General features: G+C 38.8%; 4 protein-coding genes across 13 annotated transcripts in view; 2 read left to right on the top strand and 2 right to left on the bottom strand.

The window, feature by feature from the left end:
• Window positions 1-2: 2 nt before the first annotated feature.
• Window positions 3-3,622, bottom strand: LOC117782281 (putative E3 ubiquitin-protein ligase UBR7). Its single transcript, XM_034619349.1, has 2 exons — window positions 2,712-3,622; window positions 3-435 (listed from the first exon to the last, which is right to left on the bottom strand). The coding sequence occupies exons 1-2, from the start codon at window positions 3,508-3,510 to the stop codon at window positions 59-61; spliced, it is 1,176 nt and encodes a 391-aa protein (XP_034475240.1). The 5' UTR covers window positions 3,511-3,622; the 3' UTR covers window positions 3-58.
• Window positions 1,002-1,990, top strand: LOC117782282 (radial spoke head protein 9 homolog). The gene is made up of 2 exons (XM_034619350.1): window positions 1,002-1,400; window positions 1,459-1,990. Exons 1-2 carry the CDS (start codon window positions 1,053-1,055, stop codon window positions 1,954-1,956), a joined length of 846 nt encoding a protein of 281 aa, XP_034475241.1. The 5' UTR covers window positions 1,002-1,052; the 3' UTR covers window positions 1,957-1,990.
• A 394-nt stretch (window positions 3,623-4,016) lies between the features above and the next one.
• LOC117780337 (DNA-directed RNA polymerase II subunit RPB11) lies at window positions 4,017-4,935 on the top strand. 2 transcript variants are annotated; one of them, XM_034616821.1, is made up of 4 exons: window positions 4,017-4,174; window positions 4,245-4,334; window positions 4,397-4,571; window positions 4,807-4,935. In XM_034616821.1, the coding sequence occupies exons 1-4, from the start codon at window positions 4,122-4,124 to the stop codon at window positions 4,840-4,842; spliced, it is 354 nt and encodes a 117-aa protein (XP_034472712.1). In that variant the 5' UTR covers window positions 4,017-4,121; the 3' UTR covers window positions 4,843-4,935. The 2 variants fall into 2 exon arrangements, with proteins under 2 accessions (XP_034472712.1, XP_034472714.1); XM_034616823.1 differs by having other exon boundaries at window positions 4,042-4,178.
• LOC117780335 (restin homolog) overlaps window positions 4,839-12,651 on the bottom strand; it is a 44,900-nt gene continuing 37,087 nt past the window's right edge. For 6 of the 9 annotated variants that reach the window (XM_034616808.1, XM_034616809.1, XM_034616811.1 and 3 more), the window contains 6 exons: window positions 10,841-10,951; window positions 9,877-9,943; window positions 5,786-9,294; window positions 5,564-5,694; window positions 5,283-5,497; window positions 4,839-5,153 (listed from right to left, as the gene is read on the bottom strand). In XM_034616808.1, the coding sequence (XP_034472699.1) occupies window positions 5,107-5,153; window positions 5,283-5,497; window positions 5,564-5,694; window positions 5,786-9,294; window positions 9,877-9,943; window positions 10,841-10,951 (4,080 nt within the window). In that variant the 3' untranslated portion in view covers window positions 4,839-5,106. Of the gene's footprint in view, window positions 5,154-5,282; window positions 5,498-5,563; window positions 5,695-5,785; window positions 9,295-9,876; window positions 9,944-10,840; window positions 10,952-11,113; window positions 11,724-12,651 lie in introns of those variants that run through there. The other 3 variants (XM_034616815.1, XM_034616816.1, XM_034616817.1) reach the window with 1 other exon arrangement.

Raw genomic sequence — 12,651 nt, 5'->3', positions numbered from 1 at the left:
AGTTGGTTTGGGAATGTGCATATTATAATGTAATACTATTTATAATTCGAAATGGTATTCAACGGCAAAAATAGGGCTGTGGGGTGTTGGCATTATTCTCGTTTCGCATGCCGGCAAAGAAAGTTTTGATGTCCTCCTCGGTGACGACCTTTTTGCTGGTGGCAAACGATTGTAGATAAACCTTGAGCTTGTCCTTCATGCGATTGTATTCGGTAATCGCGTCGATTTGCTGCGAGTGTCCCATGGAGGCCAAGGCGCGTATGCCCTGCTCATAGCTGGAGTTATCCTTGGCGCGCTTCATGCCGCGCTCCTCATATGACTTGGCCGAATCCTCGGCATCCAACAAAAATAACACTGCTTGCTCCTTGTAGATTTCCATGCACTTTTCACACTGGCAAAGAGATTTGCGCCAATCGTTGGTCCAGAAAGCGGCGCCTGTTAATGAATAAAAATTATTTTAAGACTTACATTAAATCAAAATATATAATGTAAAGATTTTAAATGCTTGTGTAAGTCACGTTTTATTTCCTGTTCCACAAAATTAAAGTACTTTTTATAGCAAATAATTTTGTAAGCAACCAAACGAGCCATTTCAAATTTTATTTCATATAATAAATATATGTATTTTAATAGTGTAAGATTGTTATCGATTTGTTGAGCATGTCTTATACATTTATTTAAACTGTATATTACGCCTTATTAGTTTATTTAAAAATATATGTTTTAATTTTATTCAATTTAAACTTAGTTTTTGTTCATTGTTCATTGACATTTGAAAGCAACTGATGGCTGTATCAAGATTATTTGGTATGTTAAAGATTTGAAAAATATGCCTATTTGTATTTGTATTTATGTAATTCTCTATCCTAGAAAATTATTTTTAGTTAAATTTGAATATTTGATCAAAACCAAATATATCAAAGCAAGTATTTTATGAGTAAGTACCCCAGTCAACGTTTCAACACTACTCAATAAACATTTGTAGCTAGAACTCCCTTTTATTTAAGTATAATAATATATATTTTGTGTACGTTTTAAATTGTGCTAAAAACATGAATGTGGAGTACTTTTCGGAGGGACTGGAGTGTCTGATGTATTGTGGCAGAAAACTGTCGCCAGAGCAGCGCATTCTTATTGAGAATTCGCTGATTGTGCTGCTGCAGGAGAATCGATTCTCGGGCATGTATTTCTGGGGACGCATTACGGCTACAAAAAATGATTATTATATTGCCTTTGGCTATACAAATGATTGTCTGAAGGATCGCAAATATTTCTATAGCCTGGATCAATATCAATGGCAGCTGTTGCCTTTTGTGCAAAGTCCGAAAATCTTTCAGGCCACCGTATTGGCACCTGAACCCTTTGTTGGTGATCCCAGTCTGCTAACCTACGTCAAGCTGGTAAGTTGATATAGTGATAGTTGGAAAAATGTATTCATGGTAATGATGAGTTTGGCAGGATCCAACATTTAATATTGTGGCCAATCAAGTTGTAAGCATTAGTCGCCCTGAGGTTATCAAGTTGAAGGAGGAGGAGCGCCTGGCTGCAATAGTCTTCATTATAAGCGAGGAATGCGCCATTTGTCCACGTGGTGCCCTATACAAAATGGTAGACGGACGTGTCATGCCCAATCAGATGTTTCGCGGTCTCAATGATTTGCAGATTGATAATCTTTCATACTATCAACTCTATCGTTTGCCGAGAAATGATTTAAAAACAAACTTGTCCAAGCGCAGTGATTACAATTATGCTATTGATTTTCTGGATACTATTGATGGTGTCATACCACTAAGTCAGGCATTTTCATTGAATATGCAAAGCAATGAACGCATTGCGGTGATCAAATCATGTGTCTGGCTGGGCATGACCTTCTTCCACAAGTTAAACTCGCGAAAACATGGATTCCTCTATCTGGGAGATGGACGCAAGAACTTTGATTTGCTATTTATGTATTGAAGTTGTTAATATAGTTGCGGTTATAATCATGAACTGATCAGAGGGTATCTACTAGTCTGCACAGCGACAGTTTTTCATTTTTGGTCTTTGTGGCCTGAACTGACAACTTTCTTTATTACAGATGCCCTTTAAACTAGTTAAATCTGTTCAGATATTCTATTTCTTTATAAAACTCTCTTTTAAGGTTGTTTCTCTAATTACTGCTGCAAATTATTACATTAACTACATTAGATATTAACAATAAAGCAGCAGCATGAATTTCTACTTCGTATTTTCGTTAATTATAATAACTTTCATTTATTTTCCCACCTTTACATTACTTATTATGCAAACAAATGTGAATTGAGAAACTGAATATCGTTGTGAAAATTTAAGTTTCTGTGTTTTTTTTCCAGATCTATACTATATATATATCTATATATTGAGCATAAATTTTCTAGAATTTTCCCCTATGTTCTATTCTACCCTATTTTAAATATCTTGATATTTTTTTTTAATTGTAATTTTTTTTAAGTTTATTAAGCCTTCGAAAATGTTATTCATATTTCAATATGAACTTCTTAACTTTGAAATTGTTAATTTTTAAATAAATAATGCAAGTTGAATATATGATTGTTTCACTTGTGTTAAATAAATAGTATTTTAAACTAAACTAAAAATTCAAAATAAAATAAGACAATTAATTAAATGGATAGGGGATAATAAAAGGGTGACTATAAATAAATAATTAAATGAAACGCATGGTCTTAACTTACTCTTATGATCTGTCTTGGCCTTGGGACGACGACAGTCATCCTCTGTCAGTTTGGCGCGCTTGTTAATCGGCTCCTCGGACTCCTCCTGCTGCTCTGGATCCTCCACATTAATATCCGCCTTGGGATCGTTGTGTTCCTTTGCTGGCTGCAGTGCCAAAGCCGTGTAATCCCGCAGAAACTCATGACGTTCCATGCATCCGTCGCAAATCATTTCACTGCAGGCATCCAGCCACTTCTCGGTTGCAGCCGGCGCCTGCATGTGCGCTAGATGGAACCAATCCTCACAGATGGCGCACTGCAGCATTACCTCCTCAGTGGTGCGCTCAGGATCGGGATAGGGACGCTTGCACTTACAGTACAATCCCTGAAAGTTCTGATTATACTGATTATCTGCATTTGGTGGCTGCACCGCCACTAATTGTGGATTCAAAGCACAACGTTTCTCACTGCCCAGACGCAATGTGGGGCAATCGCAACGAAAGTTGCGTTTGGTATAGAGTTCAATTAATTCGTGGTTCTCATGACATCGATAGGAACAGGCGAGACAGACGCCGGCGGCCTTTGACAAATCATTGCGTGCCTCCGGGCAGCAGGTCAAACAGGAATACAAAGCCTGTCGTTGAATTGCACCCTTGGCATAGGTGCATGCATTCTCATCAGAGGCTCCCAGCACAGCTGCATATTCATCCTCCAGTTCCTTCTCTTCCTCAAGCACATCCAACATTGTAATTGTCGACTGCTCCAATGGATTCACTTCGCCGCTTTCGGCAGCATTCGCGGCGATGTTTGTGTCGCTCATTTTGCACCACACACTCTTTTTAGCTTCTCACAATGCAATACAATTTGTCAACTGTTTTAATTACGTCTAAATTAAAGGGAACGCTTATGTTTGGCGCAAAAAAAAATTTATTTAGTGTTTTGTAGTGTTGCCAACTTTTTAAAAGAAAATATTAGAGTTGGGTCGTTTCGTTCTGAAAAAGTTCAAATAAACGCTTCATTGAAATGAACGAGTGAGCTGATTCAGTAAACTGAACCAGAAATCCCAACTCTAGAAAAAATAGCTGTTGCCTCCCCCTAGAAACTTCAATCCTTAATTAAAATCAACAACTTTATTTATAAATTTTTTGAATATTAAATTTTAATTTTACTTAAGCTATTTGCTAAATGAACTAAGCTCACATTTTGAATTGTGCGCCCTAATCCTGTTGAGCGATTCACACCGACTAGTTCGAGTAATTGAACTACATCGAACGATCTGATAGTGCGATGAATATCGATATAAAAATAGTACTGGTAAATGTGCAAGTACTGCAGCTGTTTTACAGCACATAATCATTGAATTTTTCGTGCGTGCGGCAAATTATCATAATATTGTTGAATATCTATTAAAAATATAAATAAATCGTCAAAATGAATGCGCCACCAACATTTGAATCGTTTCTGCTTTACGAAGGCGAAAAAAAGTGAGTAACATAATTAAGAGTAATTGTAATCAAGTACTTCAACTAGTGTTGTGTTTTTGGCGGCGCTTAGAATCATTAAGGAATTAGATACGAAGGTGACAAATGCGGCGATATTCACCATTAACAAGGAGGATCACACACTGGGCAACATGATCCGCAAGTATGTAAAGGGCTATTCTCAAAGTAAATAATAAATATCAAACAAATATAATTATTTCGTAGCCAACTGTTGAAAGATCCCAATGTGCTCTTTGCCGGCTACAAGGTGCCGCATCCTCTGGAGCACAAGTTCGTCATCCGCATTCAGACCACGGCGGACTATTCGCCACAGGAGGCATTCATGAATGCCATAACAGATCTGCTTGCCGAGTTGTCCCTCTTCGAGGAGAGATTTAAAGTAAGTAACGACCTCACAAATAATTACTTACCAATAAAATGCATATAGCTATTTAGGGAATTATATTGGCTAACTGAAATCTGTATGCTTCTCAACAGCCCTAATGTTCCTATTAAATGTTAATTTGATAAACAGTTGCACAATTTTATTTTTATTTTATAAGATTGCTTAAGCAAGTTAAATATTGAATAATACTTTACCATACATTAATTAATCTTTACGTTATCTTTTGCAGGATGCTATTAAGGAGAAGAAGGAGGGCGGCGATTAAATTTAGTTACTCATTTATTTTTACAAGACATTTACGAAACAATAGAAATAATTTCACTATTTGTATAAATAAATAAAAAACAATTTAAAAATAGCCAATCAAATGCTAATCCCACAAATTCGGTGCAAAAGTTTAGTTAGGATTTGTAGATATTCGTTATCCATAGCACCGCTGAGGTAAAAAGTCTTTCAATCCGATTGATTGGCATTCAAAAGAGTATGTGTGTGTGTGTGTGTTAAAACAGCCAACAAAATTGTCTTAGCTTTAATAGGTCTCATCGTCTGCGCACTCGCTAGTATCGTGTCCAAAGACTGAAAAGAAAATTAAATAAATTAGTATATTAAATCCAAGATTAGAGATAATTATTCTCATCCGATTTTGACCGGAAATGTTTAATGACATGCAGAAACAAATCGTTATTTCTTGATTTAATAATGTACCTTCACAGGAATCGCAGTATTTGCGTGGAGCTGGCAACTTGCGTTCCTTTTTATCATTATTGTTGGCCTCGGCGAGCGGTGGCGGGGAGTAATCCCGATCCTCGCTAGCTTGCAGTGGACAATCCTCGGTTTCATGCTTATCAAACTCATCGCAGATGTCGCAAAAGAGACGTGGAGCCGGTTTGCGTTTGCTCAGCAGATCAAAGGCTTGAGGTCTGAAATTCGACAAGGAATAAAATAAGAATTACAACATTCAAATGTATATCTCTAAAGTAGATTACTTGGTAAAGTCCATGGGCAAGGTTTCCAGCGTCTGCACTTTGGCTTTCAGCGCATCATTTTTCTGCTGCATATCCGCAATGATGGAGTTGAGGAAGTTGATCTTCGCCAGACTGGTTTCCGTATCCAGTTGCTAAAAAAGGAATTTTAATTAATTAAATAAAATTATAGATTTTTAAATGAAAATATTGCAACTCTTTGTAGTTTTGGCATCTCAATCTGACCTCATGTGTATTTGCTTTGTTGGCTGGTGAGCCATTAGCGCGCAGTGCCATAATCTCTCGTGCCTCCTCCAGCTCCAGAGCCTGCAATTGCCGTGTCAACTGTTGACACTCCATGTGCATCATTTGCTCGGTTTTCTGTGCCTGATGCAGTCCCGCCTCCAGCTCTGTGATGCGACTTTGGAGCTGCTGCAGCTGTGTGGACTTTTCGCTAGAGGCTTCATCCATTTCATCGATGACCTTTTGATATTCCGCCAGCTGGGCATCGAATTCGTTGCCCTTTTCTAGCTGCTGTTGTAGCTGCACATGGGCCGCTTGGAGCTGCTGCAGTTGCTCCTCCAATTTGAGCTTGGATGACTGTAAATCTTGGCTAGATTGTTTCAGCTGCTGCAGTTCTTGTTGCAAGTCTTTGTGGCTGCTCTGTAGGGACTCGAATTGAGTTTGCTGGCTTTGCAGCTGTTGCTCTGCTTCGCTAATCCTTGCCTGCTTTTGCTGCACTGCATCTTGGAGTTCGCCATTGGCCTGTTGCAGCTGACGCAGTTGCTCGGCGGCCTCCACAGCTGTGCCCTGTAGATTTAGCTCACTTTGTTGCAGTTGTTGTAGCTGCTCCTGCAATGCCTTATGGCTGGTCTGTTGAATCTCCAGCTGGCTGTGGGTTTGCTGCAGTTCCAGCTTCATGCCCTGCAACTTTTCAATCAGTCTTTCCGCATTCATGTCTGCCTCCATTTCAAACAGCTCGAATATGTGCGCCGTTTCGCTCTTCTCGGCTTGGAGCACCTCCAGCACAGTGGACAACTCGGCATTGGTTGCTGAGATGTTTGCATTGGCCACCTGAATGGCCTCCACAAGTGTCTTCAAGTCTGTTATCTTTTGTGCATCCTCGCGAGCCAGCTGCTCCTTGTGCTGTAGGTCACTGTTTGTTATCTCCAGGCGCTCCTGCAGCTCCTTGATGACTAGCTCATTGCCGCTGCTCTGCTGCAGTTGCTCGGCTTGCAACTGGGAGAGTCTTTCCTGTAGCTGCTTTAGTTCTTCTTGAAGTTTCATTTCCCGCTTCTCTGCCTCCGCTTTGAGCTTCTCCCTTTGCGTGTTTTCCTGGAGCTGCGTCTCACTCATGTTGGCCTGACTGGCTTGCAGCTGTTGTCGCGCCTCCTGCAGCTCCCTTTCCAGCTGCAAACGCTGCTCGCAGCTCACATCCTTCTGCGTGCTCAGCTCCTTTTGAGACAGGGACAATTGCTGGGTCAGCTGATTGAATTTTGTGGTAAGTTCTGTGTGTTCAGCTCTCACGTTGCTTAGCTCCTGCTGCAGCTTCTCCTGTTGCTGCTCCAGCTGCAGACACTTGCCGGTGGCTGCTTCTAGTTTCCTTGTGGCATCACTTAACTCCAGTGTCTGCTTGGCGGCCATTTCCTGCTCCGTCTTGAGTTTGCCGTTGAGCTGATTGCTTTGCTCCGTGCTTGTGGCCAGTTCCTGGGTTAACAGCTCCACCTGGGCGCAGAGCGCATCCAGACGCTGTTGACTCGACTGCAGCTGTCGCTCGAGTGCGGCACGTTCCTCATTGGCCTTGGTGGCAAGTTGCTCGTTCGCTTGCTGCTGCTCCACAAGTTGTTGCGAGAGTTTCACCAGCTCCGCATTGGAGTCGGTGGAGCTGCTCTGCATATTTGTCAACTGCTGTTGCAACGTTTCATTTTGTTGCAACAATGCCTGGCTGCGTGCAACCAATTGCTCCTGTTGCCTCTGCGCATCTCCCAAGGCGAGTTCCCGCTGTGTGGCAAGTTGTTCCTGTTCACTGAGCTGTGTTTGCTTTAGATTCGATTCAACTTGCAGTTTTTCCAGCTGCTCTTGGATCTCCTTCAGCTCACGCTGCAACCTGGCGTTCGTTTGTTGCAACAACTCATTGTCGCTGGCCAGTTCGAGGCATTGTCCACTGCTTTTGCTCTCCAGGGCCGAATAACTCTGTTGCTTGACTAATAATTCCTCATTGAGCTGCTTTAAAGTTGCCTGCAACTGTGAGACGCCACCGCGTGCTGCCAGCAGCTCTGTTTGCAGCGTTTCATGCTGCTGCTGCAACGCATCGCTTTTCAGTTGCAATGCCTCATGTTGTCGCCTCACATCACCCAATTCCAGTTCACGTTGGGCACAATTTTCGGCGCTAACTTTGAGTTGGGTTTCTGTTTGTGCCACTTGCAATTTGGCTGCCTCAAGTTCCGCTGTCTGCTGCTCGAGTGTTGCTTGTGTCGTCTGCAGCAGCAACTTTGTGCTTTCCAACTCTCCAGATTGTGATTTAAGGTCGCTTTGTAATTGCTTCTCTTTTGTTTGAGTTTCTTGCAGCTCCTTCTGCAGTTTTGCCAATTCTTTTGCTCCTGCCTCGCCACTAAGTGTTGCCTGTTGCTGCAGTTGCTCCAGCTGCAATAGTGTTGCCTTGTTGGTTTTTTCCAACTCTTCAAACTTGACATGCGTCTCTGTCAGCTGCTTTTCCTGCTCGACTTGCTTTTGTTTTAGCTGCTCCTGTTTGGCCATTTGATCTTCATGTTCTTTGGACTTTTCTCTTAGCTGCTGCTGCAATTGTTCCAAGGAGTTTGATAGCTCCTTCAGCATTGCCTCCTTTTCGCTGGTTTCTGCTTTCCTTTCTTCCAACTGCGCTTGCGTGTTTTGCTGCACTAAATTCAACTCCTTTTTCAGCGTCTCCAGCAGCTCCTCGAGTGCATCCTTTTGTAGCTTAAGCTGCTGTTGCTCCGCTTGCTGCTGCTCTAGCTTCTTCTCGTGGTTGCCACTGACTTGCAGTTGCTTCTCTGCCGCTTGTTGCATGTCACTGAGTTGTTGTTGCAGCTGCTGCTTCTCCTTATCCAGTAGTTCGTGAGCTGCCTTGAGTTGATTGTGATTCAGTTGAAGCTGCTCGAATTGAGACTTGTTCTCATCATTATTCAACTGCTGCACCTTGAGCATCTCGTCCAGCGCTGAGCTGTCCGCCTTCTGCACATTTAGATCCGTGGTGAGCTCATGCAGCTGTTGACTCAGCTCCTTGATTTGCTCATCCCGCATGCGAATCTCCGTCTGCAGTATTTCACACTCATCTGTCACGGTTTCCCTTTCACTCTCTAGATTATCAGAGTTGTTCTTCAGCTTCTGCAACTCGTTGTTGACCTGCTGCAGTTGCTCCGCTTTAGCTGCCAGTTTCTGTTCAAAGTTCGCTTTTGTTTCCATTGCCTGCTTCTCGTTGTCTTCTTTGAGCAGCGCCAGCTCACGTCGCAGATTCTCAATGCCGCACTGCGAGAGAGAGAATTTCTCCAGACTTTCATCCTTGGCCACCAGCTCCGTTTGCAGCGATGCATTCTGCGACTGCAGATATGTTATGTTCTCACGCAATCGTTTCTCCTCCTCCAGGGACTCGGCCAGACGCGCCTCACTCAACTTTTCCTGCTCGCTCAACTTGTCCTGCAATTCAGATATTTGTGACTGGGCAGCAGATAAAGCAGCGTTTTCCTCCACAGGTGGTATGTTTTGTAAACTGGGCGTGGCTGTGGGAGTGTTCAAAACATTAATTACCAATTTCAATCAGATTTTTTAAATCATATATTTTTTTTGAAAATTTTACTGCATTTAAACAACACTTTAAGTTTGATTCTGAGACGTTTCTTTTATTGTAAGAAGTGAAGGTTTGACCAACTAACTAAAACTATCATAACACTTTGCATTTTGTTCAAGGTTTGGCTTTAAAATTCATTCTGCATTCAAATTATATTAAATCTTGGTTTCGACTTAAATGCCATAAACTTAATTCTAAGACCTTTCGTCAAATCGGATAAGAATTTTGACTTGTAAATTTTCCTCTTCTTAATTCTGTATTAAAAATATATGAATTAGTTTTCTCCCCTATATCCATATATTTGAATTGTTGTACCAGTACTGATACTGGATCCAAAAGAACAATACTGAAATATAATCCCATACTGAAATTGTTGTTTTGGGATGTAACGGAATTAATTGGTTCGGTTTTATTCCCGAAAAAAATACTTAAATAAGCATTATTTTTTCTATACACTTGCACAACTCTTTCATGAAGGTTACATATAAATATTGACATAACGTTGACCTCTTACCTGAGACTAGCTGAGTTATTTTCTTTTCCAGATCATGTATTTTTTCCTTATACACCTGGGATTGCGCCTGTGATTGAAAAATTCGAATGTCGGTTTAAAATTAACTAGGAATTGGGTTTGGTTATAATTTAAAGACTGTGCATTGACTTGTTTGCTTTGCTAGTACATTAAATAGAAAACTAAATATATTTGTTGTATATTATACAAATTATACAAATACTATTATTATCCATAGACAAAAAAAAAAAAATCTGAAAAGGCATTCAGTAATCATTATATTCCCTGGCACGAGTTTCAGAATATTCTTTATGAAATTGTCAAGCAAATAGAGTAAAATTAATATGTAATTTTCATTTTAAAACTATATTAAGAAATGGAACAAAAATGTTTAACTATTGTTAATGCTGCTATTGCTGTTATTGTATTACAGTGACTAATCGATTATATATATATATTCAATCTTTTGCAGATCATGATTATGTTAATGTTATTTGATTCTAAAAATTTATTAATTTATTTCAAACCATCTATTCCCCCAGTAATAAAATCTGATAAGGATTTCTGTATGAAAACCTGAAAAGTATATGATATGATGAGATCTTGAGCAAAAAGCTAATTTTAAAATTGTAGACAAAAAGTAAAAAAAAAATCATATTTTAAGCCTTGGAACCTTTTACAAAAATACACTGCTGGACTAAGCAATAAAGTTCTGGTATGGTTATACATTTTCTGATCCGAAATGCATAAAAAATGAGAATATATATTTTAAGAAAATTGAGTATAAGACTTAATTTAGAATTACATAAAATAAGGTATAAAAATAGAATAGCGTAAAAATGATCATTAAAGCTAAAATATTTTTCTTATAGAAATCCATCAAATAATATTCTTTCCTTGCAAATACATGATACTCCCAGCATTTTCAAGTCAATGCACATCTCCCATTTTCAAATATCGCTCTTACATTCATTTCATCGCCACAGAACTGAGCTTCATCTATTGAAAATTGCAATTCTTCGGATTTCTTGCGCTCGTCGCCCAATTGCGACTCCAACTTCAAAATGCGAGCCTTCAACTGCGAGCCGGGTAGAAGAAGAGCAGAGAGCAGGAAAAAGTTGGAGATTAGATACAGATATTCGAGTTCAAAAGAAATAAAACCACTTAAGTTGGCAAAATGATTTGCAATAATATTTTAATGTCGTATATTTGATATATCGTTAATGTATGTATTTTTTACTTTTGTTTTATATCGTAAATAGTTAAGTATTTTAAATCGTAGATCGTACAACTAAACCAACAGCAAGAAAATTCGCTTTCATACAAATAATTTTATACAGGTTTTTCAATTTCCATATTAAGTATATTATTATATATGTATATTCATCAATATATTCATTCATCATCCTTTCATTTCAATGGCCAATAACAAAAAAATAAACCATTCAAATATGAAATTCAATTTGGGTTTTGTGGCTCTTTGAGTTTTTCTTTTTTTTTTTTTGTTTGTTGTGATTGTTGTGATAGAAGATATCGTAAATATTATTTGGTTGTTTTCAGCATAAAACGCTGTGCAGACTTCCGCTTTAACATCAATTTCATTTTATCGTCGATCTTCATCATGGTTGCCAGCGAATAAAAATCATTCATCAAAGGTAACTTTGAGCACATGTAGGGGGGGTAAAAAGTACATCCTCCTATTTGATGCGCAATGGTGTCAGGACACTGTGAAGTATACAGTGCCTCTCATGTTTGCCCGACCAGCCACGGAACTCGCGTCGCAGATCAGATATACGAATGCTATGGCGGGCTATCAGCTGCCTCCAGCGATCGGCCTCGATCAGCAGTTGCTATAAAAATGAACAGGTACATACAGTGGTGCGTAAAAGTCGTTTTTTAGTTTCAAAAATTTTTGATTTTGCGTTAAAAAGATCAGCAAGGGATTAGAATTAAAAGTTGAAAAGGTTGCTTGGATTTTGTGGATGGGCTGTGAAATTGTTGCCAATTTATAAAGGGTAAAGAAAACACAACTCAAAGTGCGCACGACATATAAATATATATAGAAAGATCAGATAGATATAACCACACTTATAGTCAATAATTTGATCATAACCAGTCAAATAAATCTCTGAAAATTAATGTTAGATAATCAGTAAATATTTTTATAATAAAATTATTGAAGAACAATTATGGAAATGTTTGTTGGACGGTTTTGGCTTACACCATGAGCATGATTATTTTTTTTTAACTTAAATGCAGTTTTAAGTAAATTTTAAAATGATAATACTTTGTGTTATTAGATCAAATGTATCTTTTGAGTTTCATATGGCTTAAAACGAATTGCAAATTCAAGTCAATTAACACAATGTCTAAAGCTAATAAGATTTGCATACAAACGAACTAAGAATTTCAATTGATTTTGTTGGCCAATTGATAAAAAAAATTGTTAAGCTCGTTAGCGCCTATTTAAGATGATTGAACCCGCATGAACCTTGGCCGAGTAAGAAGAGCAAAAGTTAGAGTATTTAGTACGCCTAGTTTAACTTATGGAATTTGTACTTGTTTTTCGGTGTGCGTAAAGTTTTTTTTTTTTGTTTTGTTGTAGCCAATTGAGTAAATTGGTATGAATCACTTTCAAGTGAATGACAATTTTTGATAGCCCCAAATATTATATTAAAACAAAAAAATACAAAAATGAGCGTGCGCAAATTAAGTGTGTAACATTAAAAAACAACAACAAAAAGACAATGTGAGGAAACAAAAAATTAAAATAAAACA

This window comes from Drosophila innubila (genome assembly GCF_004354385.1).
Source record: "Drosophila innubila isolate TH190305 chromosome 2L unlocalized genomic scaffold, UK_Dinn_1.0 4_B_2L, whole genome shotgun sequence".
NCBI classification, from domain to species: domain Eukaryota; kingdom Metazoa; phylum Arthropoda; class Insecta; order Diptera; family Drosophilidae; genus Drosophila; species Drosophila innubila.
This window is presented reverse-complemented; position numbering and strand designations above follow the sequence as displayed.

Excerpts from the sequence above, each read along its gene's own strand:
- LOC117782282 (XM_034619350.1), top strand. The coding sequence starts at position 1,053 with ATGAATGTGGAGTACTTTTCGGAGGGACTGGAGTGTCTGATGTATTGT. Across the intron at positions 1,401-1,458 it reads TGCTAACCTACGTCAAGCTG|GATCCAACATTTAATATTGT; the intron begins GTAAGTTGATAT and ends TGAGTTTGGCAG.
- LOC117780337 (XM_034616821.1), top strand. The coding sequence starts at position 4,122 with ATGAATGCGCCACCAACATTTGAATCGTTTCTGCTTTACGAAGGCGAA. Across the intron at positions 4,175-4,244 it reads CTTTACGAAGGCGAAAAAAA|AATCATTAAGGAATTAGATA; the intron begins GTGAGTAACATA and ends GGCGGCGCTTAG. Across the intron at positions 4,572-4,806 it reads TCTTCGAGGAGAGATTTAAA|GATGCTATTAAGGAGAAGAA; the intron begins GTAAGTAACGAC and ends TATCTTTTGCAG.
- LOC117782281 (XM_034619349.1), bottom strand. The coding sequence starts at position 3,510 with ATGAGCGACACAAACATCGCCGCGAATGCTGCCGAAAGCGGCGAAGTG. Across the intron at positions 436-2,711 it reads GGCCAAGACAGATCATAAGA|GCGCCGCTTTCTGGACCAAC; the intron begins GTAAGTTAAGAC and ends ATTCATTAACAG.